This window comes from Petaurus breviceps, unplaced genomic scaffold, assembly GCF_028583685.1.
Source record: "Petaurus breviceps papuanus isolate PSGF00001 unplaced genomic scaffold, PetGlider_PUasm1.0 689, whole genome shotgun sequence".
Taxonomy (NCBI): Eukaryota; Metazoa; Chordata; class Mammalia; order Diprotodontia; family Petauridae; genus Petaurus; species Petaurus breviceps.
The window spans coordinates 9260397-9281916 of record NW_027186458.1 but is presented as its reverse complement, the minus strand read 5'-3'; the positions used below and the strand labels follow the sequence as shown (position 1 = coordinate 9281916).

At 51.6% G+C, this 21520-nt stretch overlaps 1 protein-coding gene across 1 annotated transcript in view; it reads left to right on the top strand.

Moving 5' to 3' along the window:
- TNKS (tankyrase) overlaps positions 1–21520 on the top strand; it is a 201623-nt gene that overhangs the window by 158404 nt on the left and 21699 nt on the right. The window contains exons 15-21 of the mRNA XM_069104958.1: positions 3902–4067; positions 5501–5720; positions 9133–9242; positions 16376–16564; positions 17962–18199; positions 18649–18731; positions 21049–21169. Coding sequence (XP_068961059.1) covers positions 3902–4067; positions 5501–5720; positions 9133–9242; positions 16376–16564; positions 17962–18199; positions 18649–18731; positions 21049–21169 — 1127 coding nt within the window. The remainder of the gene's footprint in view (positions 1–3901; positions 4068–5500; positions 5721–9132; positions 9243–16375; positions 16565–17961; positions 18200–18648; positions 18732–21048; positions 21170–21520) is intronic.

Here is a 21520-nt window from a genome sequence, read left to right as displayed (position 1 = left end):
CTATCCCTCTTGTAGTGTTCAAATAGTGTGCACATTTTATGTTCTCTGGAGATTTAGTCTCAACTTAGGGGTAATCTTGGCACAATATGACTATTTTCTAGGCAAATATTCTCCATTTTCCCCCTAATGTTAATATAATAAACTATTTGACCACATATAACATGAACCAGTCTATAAGCTGTGCCTCAGAACATTTGAGGGGTAATCTTAACTGAAATTACTTTTAAATTTCTTTGACTCTCACGTAAGCGGACACTTTTTCTCCATAATTAATCTCTTATTTGTCAGAATAATTTCCCATATTACCTTCATCTCCACTGCCAAGCAAACGTGTGAACAAAACCCAGTGAATGAAGTGATTTTTTTCTGACAAAATCTGGATGCTCTATTTCCTACCCACAATCCCCCATTTGTCTTCTGAGAGGAGGAGGAGGAGAGGCTATGGGGTTTGGGGTCCTTGTTTTTTCCATTCTTGCCTCAGACTGAAGCATAACAAGCCTATTTTATGTAACCAGCGTGATGCCCTGAGTGCCGTTGTGCCTGAGAGAGCACCCAACCTTGGTTTGCTGGTGATTGGAGTGGGAGCTTCCCAGTTTGTCATCTTCACTTGGAAACAAGATTACCCCTTGTGAGCATCTCATAATGAAAAGCTGTTTACTCCCTCAGTTTGGACACCTTCCAGAGACACTGGCATAGCTTTGTTGGTATAAATCTGCAAAGCTTAACTCTTCCCCATTTTCTCCACCACTGCTGAAGAGCGTGTAGTCGGACTTGGTGCCAAAACGAACCATCTCCAGCGATGGGTGTGCCACAGCTGTTGGTCAGAACACCCCATTGTACAGATGAAGAACCCAAGGCACCCAGAAAGGGATGTCCCGGAATCTCAGACTCCATGCGTTTGACTTGCTTCTGGGTGGGTCTCAGTTCCTTTGGCTTGTAACTTTTCATCACACCCACATGGGTTCAAAGAATGAGATATGAGACTGTTAACCTGATGCACAACTTTAGTGAGGACAGGAAAAGGAGCAAGTGAGAGAGACACAAAGAGAGAAGTGGAGGAAAATGAGGCAAACAGGTTCAGTGGCTTTCCCAGGATCTTTCTGCCGGGATCCAGGCCCAGTGCCTTATCCACTGCGCCAGCCAGCTGCCTCTGTTAATCAGTTAATAAATATGGGAATATGAAAAGAGGCAAAAGATGACAAAGGAATTTCTTCTTGGAGTTTTAGCTGGGCCCTAAAGATAGTTGGGGAGAATGCCTGGCGCAGCCCGTAAGACTCTCCCCTCCTCTCTGGTAGTCTCTCTGGCTGTCTCCTGCCTGAGCCACTCTCCTCTGCCCTGACTACTGGCCTCCCTGCTTTCTTTAGCCCCAGAGAGAATCCCAGCACTTTGTAGAGGAAGCCTTCTGTGGCCGCTCTTACTCCCAGTGTCTTCCCTCTCTTACCTGTTTTCTAATTCTCCTTGCTAGAGCTTGGTTTGTGTGTATTAGTCTGCATGTTGTTCTCCCCCGTTAGACGGTGAACCCCTCGTGGGCAGGGACTGTCTTTTACCTCTTTTTGCATCCCTAGTGGTTCACCTGGTGCCTGGCACACAGTAGGCATGTAACAAAATGTTTATTAATTGTATGTACACATTTATTTTCATGTTACTTCCTGTAAAGGCAAGCGCAAGCAGCTCTCCTGAGGACTGCTGCTGTGAATAACTTTAAGGTTCTGATCCCCTAGGATAGTAAACTCTCTATTCAGCATTCACAACAGTATACCATAGCAACTTGTTACTGAAGTGGCCACATAGTGTTAAACAAAAGATATCATTCAGTAAGTCACAGTCTGTATCAGTATAAAATACCCATCTAAAGTCTTCTTTCATCTTGGTTTGGAGACCGGTTTCCAGTCATCCTTAATTCAGTCACCCTTAAAGGGTACAGAGTAAAGGTCTCCCACCCCTTGGCCTCATTGCCTTACCCTCTCAGCCAGCACTAAATACCCAGGGGCAGATCCTTTCATCTTGACAGGCTGACTTCCAATCTCCTGGCTCCTCCTCCATGCCCCCAGCTCTTGCCTGAGTTCGCCCAGCTGTCACCTGGATTCCCAGGTGGGCAGCGTCCAGCTCACAGTCCACCTCAAGCCCTTCACAGTTTCTGTTTCTGGGAAGACAAAGCTACACACATCAAGCTTAGTAGATTCTAGCCACAGCCGCGTTCACACACATTACCGGCACTATCATCAATTCACTTTCTGTCTGAGAAACCAAACACAAATCCTCAGTAAAGTCCCAGGACTTCTGTGAACAGCCGGACAGGCCTGTCTCAGGGCTTCTGAACCAGCAGTGGTCCCGGGGCTTCTGTCGCAGCAGCAGGTCCTGTGTCAGCAGGCAGACAGACGTGCCGCCACCCCAGGCACCCGCCCTCCCAGCCCTGCTCCTTCCTGTCCCACCCACCTCTCAGTCCTCCCACTGTGGGCTTCACAGGTTCTGTTTCTGACAGACTTCATATAGTCCCAGGTGAGGCTCAGAGGCACCCAAAGAGCCAGAACAAGGAGTTACCTGCCATTGTGCTCACTATTGCGCTTCCTAGATCAGAATGCAAGCTTTCGGAGGGCAGGGCCCCTACTTTTTCCCTTCTTTGTATCTCTGGTACTTGGCATTGTACCTGTAACATTGTAATCAATGTTATGTAATCAATAATATGAATAGCGGCTAACATTTATACAGGGCTTCCTTTGTGCCAGGCACTGTGCAGAGCCCTTTACGAATGTCATCTCTGTTGTTCCTCAAAACAGCCTTGGGACATAGGTGTTATCATTCCCATCTTATTGATGAGGAAACTGAAGCAAACATGCAGCTAATGCGTGTCTGAGGCCAGACTGGAACTCGGGCCTTCCTGACGCCAGCCCCAGCAGGCTTCAGAACTGACTGGCTGCCTCCTGGGTGGCCTGAGCCAGCGTTTTCATTGTGCTGAAGCTGTTGGAGAGTCCCTATAAGATGTGAGGTCTTCCCCATGCACCTGACTGTGGATGACCAGACTGTGTGCTGACTGCATCCAGCCCTGGAACATCGTGAAACCTTCCAGATGAGGTCCTTAACCACTCAGAAGAACTTAGCCTTCCTGAGAGACAACCAGAGGCAGAAAAAAACCACCAGGAAAAGCAGGTCTGGCGTGTGCTTCACCCCCAGGGCGCATCTCTGGGACCGGCTGTCCAAGCGGCTGGTGCTCCGGACCCAGAAGGGAAGAGAAGGAGCGTGGGTTGGCTTTTCTGTGGGAAATTCCAGAGCTCTCTCAGCGACCCCAAGTTTCTCACTGAAAGATCCAAGGCAAGAAGTGCCAGGGTCCAAAGAAATAAGTGGTGGTTCACCTGAACCAGGAGGTGACGAGGCAGCTGGCGGGTGGGAGCGGGGCGCCCACCACACATTGGGCTCTCCAGAAGTGGCATGAGGAAGTCCTGAGAAGCCTGCGGAGTGGAGGGGGAAAGGGCTGGTGACAGTGACTGTGGCCAGTCTCATAGCAGCCGTGGTGGCGGTTGAGTTCATTGTTCTTTAACAAGAGGAGTAATAACCTTTCCTTGGAAACTCGGAGAATCAAAGAGGATTTTTTTAGACTTTAGCTTTTGAAATCAATAAATATAATAATGAATATATCTGGTGTAGAGAGGATCAGGAAAAACAAATGATGAGCCCTGGCCGCAAACTCTGAGGCCCTGGATACAAATCTTGCCTCAGACTGACGGTGTGAGCTGGGTTGCTTTCCCTTCCTGAACCTCTGTTTCCCCATCTGTAAAATGAGGGGAACTGTCACTGAGAGCCCTTCTGACTCATCTGTATGTCGTTGTTTTATGTGTATTTATATAATGTTTAGGAGCTTTCTTTCAGTTCTGTGAATTTGAAAGCGCGTTTTCCCCCCAATCAGTGGCTTGGTGCCCCTCCACAACGCCTGCTCCTATGGGCACTACGAGGTAGCAGAGCTCTTAGTGAGACACGGGGCATCTGTCAACGTCGCTGACCTGTGGAAGTTCACGCCTCTGCACGAAGCAGCCGCGAAAGGCAAATACGAGATCTGTAAACTTCTCCTGAAGGTACGCTGCCTGCATGCCCCCCCCCCCCAGGGCACAGCAGCACTCTCAGGTGCTGCCTGTGTGTTTTGGTCTTTTGAAGTCTGTTTCCCTGTGGCATCTTGTTTCTTGTCATACCTGTGTGATCTTTCCAGACTAGAGTTGGAGCATGTTGACCTTGGTAGGATTCATTACAGTGAGACATGTCTCTCATAGAAATACAAAGTCCGATGGAGCTTTTCTCACTGAGCACCCAGACTTACACCCTCATATGAGGAAGTATGATATTTGCAAACCACAGATTCTGGTGGATTTTACATGAATTTGTTTTGGAACAAGAAGTTGATAAAACTGGGTGGAGTCTCCTAGCAGATAGTTGTAAGTGATCGGTAACACATATGTATCTAAGGAGAAATGTGAAATGAGGTGAGACGACTCTTCAAGTCTGGCCCCTCTCAAATGAAGACCATGAGGTGTGCCTGTCATTTCAGACTCGTTGCACGGAGTTGTCCCGTACCTTAGCTCTTCTCTGGTTTGGGGAAAGTGTTCACAGCTCTCACAAAGCAGACTCGGGCTGGGGCTGGGGGTGTCTGCACTTTCCTTACTGTGACTGGACATGTTCCTCTGGATCTGGTCTCTCAAAGTGACTGTCAGACTGTTTGGGCGTCAAAAGCTTCCTGGTCAGCTTCTCGTTTCCATAGTGCCCAAGACTTGGTTTTGTTTAATCCTTGGCCCTGTGGGTGGGAGGGTGAGGAAGAGAATTAGGGTGCCTGCTCATTGGGGGATCCCTCATCCCCTTCACTGTCACATAGATTTCCACAAAAACAAAGCATAGGAATCTCCATTCAAGGAACTCAAGTGAAGGGGGAGCCACTGAGGAAACTCTTGGGCCAGGACCCGTTGACCTCAGCTCTGGGAACCGTCATTTTTTGGTCTGCACTTGTGGCGGACAGTTGGGCCTGCCCGCAGGAGGACAGAAGGCATAGGGAAGCCTCGATGCCTGAGGGCAGAGGGCTGGTGCTGACCCATTCACGTTCCAGGGAAAGTCTGCCAAGCCATTGACAGTGTGTTTCCACTCCTTCCTCACATCAGCCTTGGAAGGTCCTGTCACTGTTCCCCTTGTACAGATGAGGGAACTGAAAACCATGGTCAGGCACCCCGCTGGGAAGGAAGGGCTAAGAGACAGATTTGAACTCAGACCTTGCTAACCACCGAGTGGACCCCCAGACCTTTAGACTGATTGAGAAGTTTGAGCTTGAGCCAAAGGTAGCAGCAGTCCCCCAGAGGGCATTCCCTGTTTTCCTGTGGGATGTAGAGGGGACTTAAAATGGGTGGTTTTCCCAGTAAGATGTGTACAGAAGGATTTTATGGTCAAGGATGAAAATAAAGCAGCAAAACCAGGAGTGTTGGTGAGCCGGACTCAGTGGGCTTGTGTTTCCTTCTTTCTCCCTTGGTAGCACGGGGCAGACCCAACAAAGAAGAACAGAGATGGGAACACACCTCTGGACCTGGTGAAGGAGGGGGACACTGACATCCAGGACCTGCTCCGAGGAGACGCGGCCTTGTTGGATGCTGCCAAGAAGGGCTGCCTGGCCCGGGTGCAGAAGCTGTGCACACCCGACAACATCAACTGCAGAGACACCCAGGGCAGGAACTCCACCCCGCTGCACCTGGCAGGTGGGCCTCCTGCAGGCGGGTGCACCGGGCCCATCCGCCCTTGCTCCTCCCTCTTCCACTGATTTACCAAGAGATGGTTGCCTTGCCTGGACCAGACTTCCTGGGCAGCCTTACTGGTTGCCTCGTTTTGGTTTGGTTTGGGAGGTTTTGGGGGGTATAGGGTAAACTCCTGCGTACCAGGACAGGCTGTGCTAGAGAAGCGCTGGGGGTCCTAGAGGGCAAGTGCCTTGCCCAGCCAGGATGGGAGTGTCAGGGGAGGCAGGCCTGGATCCCAGGGCTTCCCTCCCGCCTCCAAAGCTAGCTCTCTGTCCATGATTCCCTGCTGCTTCTCAGGAAATACTTGAATTCAGCAGACCCTTAGGAAGGCTTTGCTTTCATTTCATATACATGTTTGTCCATGATCCTGTGCTAGACCCTCAGTCAGGACCCAAAGACAGAATGAAGTGGCCCTTGTTCAGATGAAGGCGAGAGCACAAAAAGCAAAGGGTGTCGGGCCCACTTTCTCAGAGGATGTGGAAAGGACAGAGCAGACGAGGCAGGACTGGAGGGTGTGGAACTGGAGAGCTGCCACACAAGGCAGAAGGCTGCCTTGGAGAGGCGGTTAACAACTGTCACTGCTGGGCCTTGGCAGGCAGATTGGATTCCAGCACTTGTGGAGTGCATGGGGGCCTAAGAAAGATCTTTTGGGGAGCTGAGTGGAGGGTAGGCCGAGTGGGGGAAGAACTGGAAGAAGAGAGGCCAATGAGGAGGCCCTTGTAGATGCCCCAAAGCCTTCTCCAGCCTGAGCAGCCTGCTTTGCAAAGAGCCCTCCCATCTCCGGGGTGGGCCAGATGGGACGGCCTGCCTGCCTCGGCTCCGTCTCCAGCTCCCTCTTCTTGGGCTCTTGGCTCTGGCCTCAGAGACCTCCTCCTGCCCCTTCTCTCTGTGAGAGCTGGGCTCTCTCCTGCCCTCCGCTCTCAGCTGCCTCGCTCCACTGTCCAGGGCCATCACAAGATGCCGCACGACTGGCCCCTTAGCATGCGGACGGATCTCTCCGTCCAGCCAGTGACAACTGCTTGAACTTATTTATTGGCGATTGTGCTCTCCTCCCCCTTCCTGATTTCAAACCCCAAGCTGCCAAGGTCCCGGCCCTATTTGCCGTCTCAGCTGCCTGCTGCCTTCCTCCTGTCTGTGGAGCCCTCTGCAGTGTGACTGTCTGCTCATCTTCCCCTCTTCCTTTTCTCACTGCTTCCATATTCTGGCTCCCTCCTGATGACACTGTCTTCCTTACCCTGTTTTCTAGTTATTCCCACTCAGAAGCTGACAGCTGAAATAAGCATTCTCTTTCAGAAAAACACCCTCATGTATCCGCAGTTACAAGCAGCCCAGGAAAGTAAAAGCTGTAGGCACAAAAATGGATAGCAGTCTCCTTCTCTCAGGCCCCAGAGTCCTCTGACAACATCCTGAAGTCTCCTTCCCACATCAGTCCACCTTAGGGGCAAAGGTACTTCAGGCTGCCCCAGGTCATCCCCTAGGAGCCTTCTCCTTCCATGTCTTTATCTGCTCATGAGCTTTATTATTCTGCATTTCCCTAAGTCCAGTCTTCAGTGTTACCACAGCTTCCCTCCCTCCAGTTCTTTCCCAGCCTGTCATCTCCTCCGCCCCTCGTTAAGCAAACTGGGCTCTGTTCTGCCCTCCACTCCCAGCTGCCTCATTCCACTGTCCGGCCCCCAGTAAGCCTAGGTACGTCCTCCCCCTGCCTTCCTCCTGCAGTTCACTCCTGGGAGCTAGAAGAAGCATGACGTTAGCTGAGTGGATCCACTCCCTGTTTCAGTTTTCTGAGTTTAGGAGGGCCATCATTGTGTTCCTGTCAGTCCGGTGTCCTCCTCTCCACCCTTCTCTGGCACCCCACAGCATCTGCTTCCCCAAGTGCTCAGCAGAGGCCCCATCATTCATCAAAAGGTCGAGTCCATTTGCTGAGAGCTGCCACTTCTCCCTTCTCCTCTCATTTCACTTTGATTTCTTCCCTCATCCTCTCCTTTCTTTTTAACTTTCATCTCAGATTAAGAGACTGCCCTTCTCCTTGCCACAGCCAACCTCTCTCTGGGTTCCCTTGGTCCAGTCCCTTCCTGTCTTCTCTGACAAATCACTTCTTCTGGGTCTGTAAACATACCCTTGTCTCTCCCATTTTTCTGTTTTTAGATTTAGTTCTGACTCTGTTCCTCCTTCCACTTCCCCCACCCACCCATTGAGAAGGCAGGAAATGTAATACTCAGAGAGCCCTTCGGATTGTGGTGACTCCTGGGGTTGGGCAGAACGCCTTTGGCGGTGGGCTGCTGTCTCTGTTCCTGCTCGCCTCACTTTGCATCGGTTCATACAAGTCTGTAGGTTTTGCTGAAACCATCTCCCTCATCATTTTTATCATACACCACACACACACACACACACACACACACACACTCCCTATCCTCCCCTCTCCAGGCTTCTCCGTGACTTCTGTCGTCTCAGACACCCAGACTTGTAGCCTCAGTGTCGTCCTCAGCTCTCCTTTTCACCCTCTGCCGTGCCACACCTCGTCTTTCTGACCTGTGTAACATCCCCAGTCTACACCCCCTGTCTGCACCCAGCTGTCTAGTTCAGGCCCTCACCTTGTCTCTCCCAGACCAGTCCAGCAGCCTCTGAATTTGTCTCCCAGTCTCAAGTCTTTCCCATTCCAGTCATCTTCCACTAAGCTGCCAGAGGGATTTTCCTGAAGGATAAGTCTGTACGTCTTCCCCTGGCACCCTTCTCCCCTGCTCAGTAAATGCCTCATGACTTCCTTTGACCTCTAGGATCAAACCCAGAGTTTTCTGTTTGGCATTTAAACCTTTGTACTTTGGCGCTTCCCTCCTTTGCCAGTCTTACCCCTTAGCCCACTGCTTGCCCTCTGCTTGTGGTTCCTTGCACAGAGCACTCTCCATCTCTCCCAGCTATGTGCCCACCACCTGAATCCTCTCCCTCCCCTCTTCTGCCTCTTAGACTCCCTAGCTTCCTTCATGCCTGAAACACCAGCTTCTGTCAGAGGCCTCTTCCTGCCCCTCCATAGCTGCTCATGTCTCCCCTCAGCCCCAGGATTCTCCTCCAGCCACCTTGTGTGTGTCTTGTACATGTCTCCTGGCTGCATGTGGTGAAGGGCTTTGTTGACTGACTGCAGAGGAGAGGATTGGGGGCCTAGACCTCTAGGACAGTGCCCGCCTTGGCACACAAGAGTGGCAGCAGCGAGTTACCAGCTCGGACGGTCGTGCCTCTCCCTGAAAGAAGGAGTGGGCCAGGAGACCATAAGCATGTCGAAAAGCCCAGGCACTTGTTCCCTCCTTGAAATGTGCCCCCTCGCCCCCACCCCCGTCCTCCCAACAGAGTCTCTTCTGAAGTCTCTTCCTTTTTATTCCTACAGCAGGTTACAATAACCTGGAAGTAGCCGAGTATCTTTTAGAACACGGAGCGGACGTTAATGCCCAAGACAAAGGAGGCCTTATTCCTTTACATAATGCTGCATCATATGGGGTAAGCATAGGAAAGGTCGTGGCCCAAACAGTCCCTGCCATTCATCCCCGGAGTCTTTACTGCATGTGGCTGGAAGAGTGAATGGGCGTTCGTCACGGGTTTGCTGGCAGTTGGGCTGGGCTGTGGTCTCTGCCCTCAAGAGCTGTCATTCTGGTCAGGGCACACAGCAGGTGACAGAGGGGTGTGGCCAGGGAGGACTGCTTTGGATTGGAAAGTAGAGCCCCACAGGAGTGGATGGGCACTCCCTCTCCAGGAGCAGCAGCTGTGGTTCCAAGGGCGGGGGGCTTTGGCTCTGGAAGGCAAGTGTGGGTGCACAGGGGTTGAGAGTGGTTCCACAAAGAGCCACGCGCCTCTATTTTCTTATGTCCTTGGAGGCGCCTTACAACGTGGATCTCGTGTAATTGATACTCTCCATTTAGAATTTGGCAGCATTGGACTGTTCACATGAATATCCGGTCAGCCATTGCTTTCTCTGTGCCAGTAACTGCACCAGGCCCTGGGGATGCCAAGAAGGGCTTGGTGTGTGCACCTTCTCCTCTGACTAGCACCTGCGTTGGCCTGTCCCAGGCTCCCGGCCTTCTCTGGGCCCCTGCGCCTCTGCACGTGGGGCGAATAATGCATTGAAATGCTCAGTGAAGAGCTGTTGAAGGGTTTGATTAAGTAGTGATCATTCCTTAGTCACTTCGGGTTTTTTATCTTAATCATCTCTCCTTTGAGAAGTTGCTTCATGCCTTTTATCAGTTCAGGTAGGTCACGGAAGACATCAGGGCTTCAGCTTCTCCCCTGCCTTTGGCATGCACAGTGACTTCACCACACTGTGGCCGTGTCTACGAGATGAAGGCCTCCTTGCTGCTTGCCAGCACTTTCCCCTCTTGACCCCGGTCAGGAAGCTCCAGCGCTCCCATCTATGGGCCATTACGTTATGGGAACCAGGCAGTTCCTTGAGGCTAGAGTATGTATGTACACAGGTACATTCCAGTGAGTATGCCCTCACAAGTCTGAAATCACAGAGTCTGGAACAGGGCCAGCTCAGACCCTCGGCGAGGAGAGAACAGGCCTGGGCCTTGCAGGTGTATTCCCCGGGGGCTGAGCCAGCAGGAAGGAGACAAGGCCTGGCTGTCACTGGAGTGGCAGGCTTCTGAAGAGGTTGAAATGTAGACAGCAGAGTTCACATGGAAAACAAAAGTTCTCTCTCCTTCAGGGATGCTCTTAGAACCATGACTGGTGACTTTTTCTTTCTATTTTCTGTGAGTGGGTGAATAAGCACTTTTTATTAAATATGTGTTGTATGCTAAGCCTGTGCCAAATGCTGGAATAGAACTAAAGAAAGTGAAACTCTCCCTGTTGTTGAGGAGTTTCTTACCATCAGGGAACAACGCATAAAAGAAAGGTCAGGTGCAGAGAGATGGCGGGGGCCCAGAGTCCCTTCAGTTACCCTGGGAAGTCAGATGCCCCCAGTGGCATGGGGTCAGCACAGAGGGCCTGAGGAGGCCCAGGAAGGAGGCAGTTCTCGCTAAATAACCCTGGGCCACCCTCCCAGTGTTACCTAAAATGCTGCGCATGTCTGCTGTCGCATAGGGATGTGTGTGTATGTACACACACCACATCTCTGCTCCTTGGGCTCCTTGGTCTGCCCAGGGATAGTGTTAGTGTCCCCCATCCATGGCTCTTCTCCCTCCTTCTACCCATCAGCTGAAGCCTTGAAGCAAGCAGTGAACAGCAGGGTGTGTGAGGAGTCTAGACTTGCTTGTGACCGGTCCCTCAGCTCCTCGGAGGCATGGTCACTTGGGGAAGGTTTCAGCCTGAAGCAGATTCCCTCCTGTCCCTTCACTCTGTTTATCAAAAGCCAAGAGAACTTTTGAGCAGAGAAGTGAGTGCCTGGCCTTCTCGTCCCACTCCTTGGCTGGGAGACTGGAGCTGGAACGGATTTTGAGCAAGTCTTTCAGAAGGGCCCTTTTCTTCCAAGGCTTCCTCAGGCAGCATCAGGGAGGGTTGCTTGTGAAGGTCCTGCTCACAGTGAACTGAGGAACGCGTGGGCAAGCCAAAAGCGCTGGGGGGTTTTAGCTGTATTGAAGAAGAGAAGCAGCCCTCGGCTGTGGGATCTCGGCAGTGCACGTGTGACTGACAGTGGGGAGAAGCTGCTCAGCTCAGATTTTGCTTTTTTTTCCACTCTGCCGAGGAGAATAATCCAAAGATAAAAATGACTGAGAGATCAACACAAGTGTTGATCCCGAGGGCAAGTAAGGAAACAGAGCCTCATCCAACTCCACTTTTCTGAAAGAAACGGCAAGGACGGCTGCTGGGCCGTGTCCCTGAGAGTTGCCAGGTCTTGGAAGACACATGGCCCAGTCTGGGAGAAAGGGAGAAGGGAACAATTGAGGGGGCAGACTACTTACGGCCTAGGAAACTTAACTTGGACTCCTGGCAACATCCTAGAACCTCTTATGGAAGGGCTGGTGAGAAAATGTCTAGGAAAGGGTGTGGTGATGGCCAGGAAAGAGCAGGGGTATCTTCATCAGAGAGCAGTCATGCTGGACCCCTGGATTTGGGTTTGGGGATGGAGTTACCAGATGGCAGGGAGTGGAGATAGTTTGCCTGAGCACGTGTGCCCACCATGTGACATCGCCATTCCGTGACGAAGCTCTCACATGCTGTTCTTGTGGGTAACACGGAGAGATAAGAGCACGATGGTAGCGCCCGTAGGTGGATTTGTGCTGCAGGGCTGCCGAGGCTCCCACGAGGAGTGATCACCTACCTCAGGCATCATGGCTAAACAGCCATTCATCTAAACACGGTGGCATTGGGGTGGCCTGATGGCTCATCATGAAACGGCAGCGGGCCGTGGTTGTCAGCCAGCCAAAGAGGAGAGGGCATGGCAGGGTGTGGTGGCCGAGGTTAGGGAAATGGCACTTTCACTCTAATCCTTCTGGGTCAAACCACAGCTCCCATGTTGAGTCAGAGCATGGAGAGGAGGGAAACCAGCATGGGAAAGAGACTGCTGGTAGTACCATGTGCAGGTCAGGTAGAGGGACTGGGGAGGAGAGGCTTGAAGGTGAGGAAGCTGAAGCAGCCCCGTTCCATCTGCAGTTCCTCCCTCTTTTGTCCTGGCACAGAGCAGGCACCTTCTTAGGGCTGAAAGGCACCGGGGCAGAAAGGCAGGCTTCAGCTTAAGCTGAGGAAGAAAGCCCGCAAAGTGGAAGGGTTTCCTGACCAAGTAGTTGTGCCTCCTCGTGGAGGCCTTCAGGCAGTGTTTTTGTGGTCACACAGGTCGTGGCAATGCTTGGTGTTCCTGCTGGGTTTGAGCTGGAGGGTTTCTTTGGGGGCCCCCCTAACTAGGAGATTTCTCTGCTCGGGCTTCTCCTAGATTAGCCAGCATACTGATATTCATTGCTTATCCCTCCAGAGGGATGTCCTTTAGAGTAAAACTCTTCAGAGCTGTCTTGGGAGGAAAGCCAGAGATTTAAGAACCACTGAAAAGTCTGTTTACCAAGTAAGTTGTTAGGGATGTCGGCTGCAGTTCCCCACCTAGGCAGTTGGCTGCAGGCGGCTGATTAGATCATGCCTCAGGACGTTGACTTGCAGCAGGACAGCCACCGTTTTCTGGAGTTCAGCCTAAGAATCCATGTCCTAAAGCCCGAGAGTATGAAGTGTGGCGTTCATTCACACTCCGATACCTACTTGGACAGATGCAGTGCAACGGGGTGTTAGACGGACGCAGGTGGTCGAGCTGGTTAGAGAACTGAAGAGGAGGGGGAGAGCCAGGGCTCAGCAGAGCCTCAGAGTTCCTTTGGTCCCACCTTCTCATTGTAGAAATGAGGACTGTTAAATGACTTGCCCCAGATGACACGGAGTTAAACTAAGAAATGACTGAAATGTCAGTACTGTTTATGAAAGAGATTGGGGCTAGACATATACCCCAAGGCGGGGGGAGGCAGCATTTTTGGCGATACCAAGTAGCTGGACACCCCACAGCTGGCCGTCATCTGGGGTCACATCGATGTTCTCTCACCATACCGATGGCCACACTCATGCCTGCCCATAGGCGGCTCCTGCCCTTGTCTTCCTCCCAGCGTGCTGAATGAAGGCCTTTGTTTCCTTCCGACGTTGCAGGGCCACCGGTGAGTGGCTCCTGGCTCACTGTTTACCTTGCCTCATGATTGCTCTTCCTCTCATTCCTTTCACCTGGTGACATCTTTCTAAGCCTAGACAATCCATCCAGTAAACATTTATCGTCTCCTCTTGCTAAGCACTAAATGGACAATGGAAATGGCCAGGATTGAGAGATTTACAGCCGTGCCAAGGATACAAGGGACAAGCGAAGAAAGAGGGAAAGTCTGCCTTCAGGATCATTGAGGAGCCCTTGTTCTGATGATCCCTAAGGACCGACTGGAGTAGAATGAACCTGGGCCTGGGGTCCTGGGAGCAGAGAAAGTTGAAGTGTTCGAAATTACCTGAAACTGAAATAATGTCTTTTCATTTTCAGTATCATAGGGACCTAGTTCTGTGAAAGCCGACAGCTTGATACAGCGGCCACATCTGGGCAGCCCAGCAGCGGTCCGAGTCATGGGCTAGATTGTCTTCAGTAAGGCAGGCGGAGGGGTGAGATGGCGGGGAAGCCTTTTCTCGCCCCCCTGAAAGATTCTGACGCTTCATAGGCCTGTCTCCACCCTAACACGTCTCTGAAATAGAGACCATCATGTCGCCGTCCTTCTCACCCTTGGGAAGCTAGGAGTGCAAGTGTGTAATTTACTGAAGGACAGAGTAGTAACAGTAGCTCATATTTCCACAGAACTGGAGGTTTTTGAAGGGGATAACAGGTATAACATGGTCGGGCCTGCACTGTCGGCAGAACAATTGGGCAGCTTAGTGGCAGGGAGGCCAGCCAGCACTTATGGCTGTAATGTAGGCATGAAGTGATAGAGGCCTGCCCCAGGGTGCTGAGTGTCTGACACAGGAGGCGTGCTGCAGAGGCAGAAATGATTTCAAAGCTGTTGGGTCTGAGGAACGAGAGAGGCTAGGGAGCTGAAGGTGACACCCAGACTGTCGTGACAGGGAAGGAGGTGGTACCCATAGCAGTCGTCCGGAAGTTGGGAGGGGAGGGAGGTTGAAGGGCGTAAGACGATGAGATTGGTTTGGGACATCTCTGGGACATCCAGTCGACATTTGGAAATAGAGTGAAAGTCAGCAGAGAGGCTAGGACTGGCCCCAGCGGAGAGGACCTCAATCTAACGAGATCACCGAGTGAAGTAGCATACAGAGGGAGAAGGGGGCTCAGGCCAGAGCCTTGGGAGTGTCCGGGTGGGCGGTGGGACCTGGGTGGACATCCTAAGAAGGACTCTTCTGGGAGGAAAGGAGAGAGCCGGAGAGAGAAGCATCAGGGAATATCCATGCCAGAGACTGCAGAGCGGTTGAGAAAAGGCCATTGGATTTGAGAGTTGCGAGATGGTAGTAACTGGGGAAAGCGGCTTTGCTTGAGGGATGACGTTGGAAACCAGACTTGAGAGTTAGGAGCAGGGAGAGGAAGTACGTGGAGGCACCTTTTGAAGCTGACCTCACAAAAAGGTGGAGGGAGAGGAACGGGACGGATGGATCCAGTGGTTTGGCTTCTTGTGGGGTTTGAGGATGAAGGAGAAATGGACAGATTGGTAAGCAGTGAGGAAGCAGCCGGTCCACAGGAAGAGCCTGACGGTGAGTCAGAGCGCATGGGTGACCGAGGTCAGGCGTGTCCCATTCCTAGTTACAGGAGCATAGTTATGCCAGTACAGCCCACGTCTGCCTGCTGGTGGCTAGCACTGTGCAGGAAGCAGTCTGGGCCACCTGGCACACATGTGTAGGAAAAGCATTTGCAGGAACTGGGGATATTGAACCCGAAGGACATGAGATGCAGGGCATGGCCACCATGTGTTGGCCCCAGAGGGCCAAGGGAAACAGTCACCAGTAGGCCTTTATTAAGCCCCTTCTACGTGCTGGGAGCTGGGGATATAGGCCAAGTTCTTCTCAAGGAGTTGACATTCACTGTGCCATGAGGATACCACGGATACTGCTGGAGTGTTGGCCCAGAAAGGGAGCTCTGGCCTCAGCAGTCACAGAGCTGGAGAGCAGTGAGAAGGCCCTGTCTGGGAGCAGCACTTAACACTGATAGGATTGTTGCTGAAAGGTTCCTCCCTGTAGGTATCAGAGTGGGGGGCAGGATGCCCCTTCTGTATAGGCCCTGCCTTCCTGGTGGATCACAGGCAGCATCTGCTTAGACAGAGGAAGCGGGCTGCTTTCCCTGGGGAGGCCCAAGGCCAGGGAGAAGCAGATGGGGAAATGCCCCTGAAGGGGAGGCCCTGAGGTCCTGGTGGATGGCAGGAGCCAAAAAGAGGCTCGCTAGGAGCTAACCTGCCAAGCACTTAGGTCTCCCAGAGTATGGTAGGCTGCCTTCCGAGGTATGAGGGCTGCATGGGCAGCTTCTTGTTCTGGGTTGGATTCGAGGCACTGACCTGTTCTAAATCTGAAGATTTGGGATGATTGAGCGACAGGAGGCTGGAGAGTGGATGAGGCAGGGGAAAGGTCATGACCCCAGGCCACAGGAGAGGACAGGATTGCTCATTTCCAGCATTTGAAGGGTCCATGTGTGGAAGAAGGCTTTCCTTTGGTCAGAGCAGTCACGATGCCAATGGCAGCTAGGTGTCAGGAAAACCTGCCCCACTCTTAGAGGTCTCAGGAGAAAGGGCTGTGAGGGGGCATGAATCAGCCCTCCTTGGAGATCTTCAAGCAACCACTTGCGTGGTAGAGTGGGAATTCTTTTCATGGATGGCTTAGACTCATGGCCTCTGAGGGCCCTTCAACTTTCACATGCTATGATTTTATGAGTAATAATTATGAGCAGTACCTTCAGTGTCCTGGCTGCTGAAGGAGCATTGGATGGGTGTCGTTTGTAGGTGGAACCTCCAGGTCAGATTTGTAGGTGAGGGAGCAGACTGAAGATGCGGGAGGCCTGAGTGTGGTAGAAAGCAGCAGGGCTTGAGCCCATTGGGGAGAGCCAGGCATGGTAAGGAAGGGAGAGAGCCCAGGATATGATTCGGGAAGGGAGGGTGGCCTATACACAGGGCTTCATCGTTGTCACTGGTTTCACTCCTTTTGTTTTGCAGCATGTGGACATTGCAGCCTTGCTGATCAAATATAATACGTGTGTGAATGCTACGGATAAGTGGGCCTTCACTCCGTTACATGAAGCGGCCCAGAAAGGCAGAACACAGCTTTGTGCTCTGTTGTTAGCCCATGGCGCAGATCCAACCATGAAGAACCAAGAGGGACAGACGCCCTTAGACCTTGCAACGGCAAGTTCCCGTTCCACTGGGCTGTCTAGTTAAGAGCTGGAAGGGACCTCAGAGAGCAGTGGCCAAGCCCCTCATTTTAAAAGGAGAAAACCCACGAGAGGCAAAGGGACTTGTCTAAAGTCACACAGACACGCCTCAAGCCACACCTAAAACTGATTCCAAATTCGGGGCTCTGCTCACCTTAAAGGCCCAGATAGTCCCTCTTCATTTGGGGCTTTCTGGAGGTCCGTAGTCCAAGCATGGTGGGTTAGCTAGGGTTTTTTTTTTTTAATAGTGGCCATTCAGAGCAGAGACTAACTTCCTTTGATCATTTCTTTTTTGTTAACGTTAAAATTTGTGGGTTAGAACAGTAAACCTATGACTAATTAATGATACTTCACTGGAGTTTTCCTAGGACTTTAACAACTAAGGCAAATCACAGAAAGAGGCTAGTAACAGTTATTTGCCCCCCAAACATCCATTTACGGCCTGTGTTGGGTGATCAGGGCACATGGTGGTGAGTGGAGTGGAGAAACAACCATTTGCACTTCTGAGCATGAGGACTGAGCCCCCCCAGCAGGCACTGGACTCTCGAGAAAGGTTGTGCACAGATGTTCATACAGTATGTAAGTGTAGGACACAATCCGTGCTGCATGTACACGTTCATGTAGTACAGGATATAAACCAGGACGTTAGGATTCGGTAACCTGATTTCTTGTCAGAAAGATTGGGAGCTTTCTGAGTTGGGAAGAGAGCGAATTTGGGGACTTTCCCAGATGTGAAGCAGGGTGTCCTTCAGTTCCCACCATTGGGAAGGGAGGAACCAAAAACCAGATGGAGTCAGTCTGGTTCCCACAATTCCCACAAGACTCTGTGTCATTGGCACAACCAGTCCCATCACTGCCGCTGACCCGTGCTGTTAATGAGGCAGGGAGAGACACTGAGGCATTAAACATTGTAAACGTTTTCTGTGGGTCCTGTCTTGACCAAAAGCTCCTCTTCCCCATGCACCGGCTGCATCATTTGCACTCTGCAGTCATGGGTGTTGACCTGAATGACTAAGTCACAATAACTAGTGGTCTTTGAAACCATGTTTCCTTTTCAGTTTCACAAAAGAGCTGACCAAATGAAAAATCCTGTGTTTAAAGGCCTGCTTTAGTGATGCATTTAATTACTGAAACTGAAACCCAAATTCTTGTGTCCACTTTGAAAACAAAAACTTGTTAGTTATAGATAGTCTTACTGGCCAGTGGAAAAAAGTGACAGTTTAGTCCCTGAAATCTGAAAGGCTCTCCAGACCCCTGGGAGAGCTTCTCCACAAGGCAGCTTTTCCACTGAAACAGAGCCTAACGGAAAAGGGAGAGCACCCCGCTGAAGGAGGGGAGGCTCCTGAAGCCTGGCTGTCTGCTGTTTTGTAGGCTGACGACATCCGAGCTTTGCTGATTGATGCCATGCCTCCAGAGGCCTTGCCGACGTGTTTCAAGCCTCAGGCTACTGTCGTGAGTGCCTCTCTCATCTCTCCAGCCTCCACCCCATCCTGTCTTTCTGCTGCAAGCAGCCTAGACAACCTCGCCGGGCCCTTGGCAGAATTAGCTGTAGGAGGGACTTCCAATGCTGGGGACGGAGCAGCGGGGGCACAGAGGAAAGAAGGGGAAGGTAAGCTGATGTTGGGGGCGGGCACTTGTGAGAGTGGCATGATGGTGGGAAGTGTGCGAAGGTCACTGGAAGGCGGCCTGACCGTGGAGAAGTAGCTGCTTCCTGAGCGTCCTCACTGCCAGGTCTCTCGGGGCCTCTACTCCTCTCTCTTCTAGTAATCCAAAGGCCAGTCCTGGCGGCTCATTGACCTTCTAAGCAATCATTGTTGTTTGAAAATTAGCTCAGAAAGGATTGCAGTGACTTACAGGGGGGAGGGGGCAGCAATAGTGTGAGCCTGAGCCGACAGCTCTAGAGAAAGGGCAATAAGCAGCCCCACCACTGCCGGGCAGTTTGGTTCCACTGGGCCTGCTGGAATCTGCTGGGCAGAGTGTCCACACTCCACAGCTGAGAGTGGCACCACAGCATGTGCTCGAGATGGCCAGAGACCTTCCCTGCTTGTGTCTTTACAGTGACAGGTCTTGACATGAATATCAGCCAGTTCCTCAAAAGCCTGGGCCTTGAACACCTCCGGGATATATTTGAGACAGAGCAGGTAAGAAGCACGGCCATGTAGGGTTTGAGAGGATTTCTCCTGGGTGCCCACTCAGAGCTGGCCTCTATTCTCCCCAAATAACCCATTCGAAATACTAAAACAAGTTAATGGGCCTCAAGCAGCTTCCCGTATCAACCCATCTCCACAATTAGCAGACAGGCAGATTTCTATTTCAATCTAAGATGTTGGCAGATGTGATTAGAAATCAGGAGGGTGAGGCCCCCTTTCTGTGGCAGCATCCACAGGCACTCACCAGCCCCCATTGAGCTCCCTCTAAGTGCACTCCCACTCAGCAGGGCCCTTCCTAAAAGGTGTGGCACCCAGAGCTTGACCCCTTAATACAGACGTGCCTCTAAGGAGGGTATCATAGAAAGAGCCCTTTGTAGCACCAATAGGGAAGCTCCTCAGGTCAAGGCATGACTGTCCGAGCCATGATTGCTTTGGTGTGGGGTCTTCTCTCCACTGGTACTGATGAGACCTCCTCAGCATTTTAGTAAATGGCAGTGTCTCTTTCTGTGTCTCCTGGTGATGGGGCATTGTGAACAGAGTTAAGCACAGGCTGGGCATGATCTGCCCCTGAGCCTGGAGTCCTGGAGCAGGGCTTTGGTATAAATCGCTAACTAACCAGCCTCATGTGCCTCCACAGGAACCTTAATTCTCCATCTTGTCTGTAAGAATGTCCTGAAGGACTTTGTTCGGGGCCTTGGGTTGTCAGAGTTCTCCCATGACGTAGCAGGCCAGAGTCACCACTGGTCCTTCTCATAAAGGTTCTTCCGGGTTTGCACCTCCTCCTTCCTCCATGATCAGGCCCCAGGCTTACCAGTGCTTGGCTTTCCTCCCCTTTTTGGCCCTGGTCTGTTTGCACATCTCTCCTCCAGGGTTAATGGAAGGTAAAGGAAGGGGGCTTCAGCAGCTCAGGCAGGAGTGAGTGTGGCTTCTCAGCCACGCTCAGGAGCCAGTGAGCCGTGGAATAGGAATGAACCTTGACGGCCTCTGCTTGGTGCCTCTGAAGTTTGATCCAGGCTGCCCTGCTCTAGTGCCCTCAAAGACTGAAAAATTGTCATTGCTTTGTCTTAGCCCAGGAGTGTGAACTCCTTGATTTCATCTTCCCTGCTGAATCTTGCCTCGCTGTCTGCATTTACCTGGGTTTCTTCTGTCTGAGGATCGCCTCGCCTGGTTTCCTTGAGAGAAATGCCCCTAGGCTCCTCTGCCATCTCTTTTCTCTTGATAATCAGCTCAGTTTTGCAAGATGTGCTATTGGGAGAGTGTAGACAGATCTGGTTCGGGACTAGCACATTCCAGAAGCTCTCTCCTTCACTTTCTGGTGATGAATCACCTTAGCAGCTCCATAAAGTAGGGCTTAAAGATGGAGATGGGTGGGGGGGGCCGAGGAGCCGAAGTTCCTGGGCTGTGGACTTCCAATATGATGGCTGACGGAGCCCGGCTCCCCCCATCTTCATAGCAAGAAGCCACTGAATGAAAGGAGGGGAGGGAAAAGGACATCTTAGCCTTCAGAAATGCCAGTAATGCCAGTGAATAAGTCAGTCAGTTACATTACCCTAATGTAACAAAGAAATGGGAGTCTAGAAGAAGCCGTCCCCGTGTACGGCCTCCTGCCTTCTGAGCCCCTCAGCCCCTCACCATCTAGCTGCAGACACGGCCATACGCCGAGCCTGCTCCCTCCCAGAGGACGTTCCCCTTTACAAGGCAGTGAGTCCTCATTCTCAGATAGCTTCTGAGCAGAAATGTTTCTATCTAGCTTGTGGCCTTTGGTCCTAGCTCCACCATCGCTCAGGCAGTAGGTGTCAGCAGGCCTTTCTTTCACCAGCTTCTCCTGTTAGGTCATGGTTGGGGGCATCTTTGCTGGTTGGCTTCCTCCAGACCTTGTCCTTTCCTTGATGTGGTCTGGTGAAAGGGTCTTGTGTGAGGCACCCTAAAGCCTAACTCACTAACGGCGATGGGTCTGCCAAGACGTGTCAGTCTGTACTGAGCTTGTGTCTGCTTTGAATCTCCCTCCCACCCTTCTCCCAGAAGGAGCTTGGCTTCCCGGCCAGGGTTCCTCCGTTCTGCTTGGGTGCATACTTTCTTTTACGTTTTTTAACTCAAGGGCAGTTGAAGAAAATGAAATTCATTCCATGATTTTGACACATTTCACTGCATTTGTTAAGAGGAGTACATTCTTTATGCTTCCTGTGGAAGAATCAGAAGGCAAATAGCAGAAAGTGCGAGCAGTTGTCATAGCATAGACTGTGAAGTTGTGGTGTGTCCGGAGGAACTGGGGAAGTCCTAATTCCTGGTTTGCGTTTGCATTTTTCAGATAACCCTAGATGTATTGGCAGATATGGGTCATGAAGAATTGAAAGAAATAGGCATCAATGCATATGGGCATCGTCACAAACTGATCAAGGGGGTGGAAAGACTTTTAGGAGGGCAGCAAGGTAAGATGTTCATGATGTATGGATGTCAAGAACCCGTGCTGCACTGATTGCGTTTCCATGGAGTCTTCAGTAATAACAACATTCCTCAACCCTACTGTGTGCCCGGCCCTGTGCTGCAGTGGGGATTCAAGCACAGAAGCTAGACCAGGCCTGCCCTCAGGGAGCTTCCACTCTCACAGAGATAGCATTCTTGTTCAGGGAAATGCAGAAATGGTGCAGTCAGGGGAGCGTCAGCTGATACTGCCTTCCAGAAGCCGTGACTGATTTGATGTTCCCAGAGGAAGAAGCAGGAAGGGGGGGAGGCAGGGAGGATACAAGAAATTTATTTTTCCTCTTTCTGGGTGTCCTGTA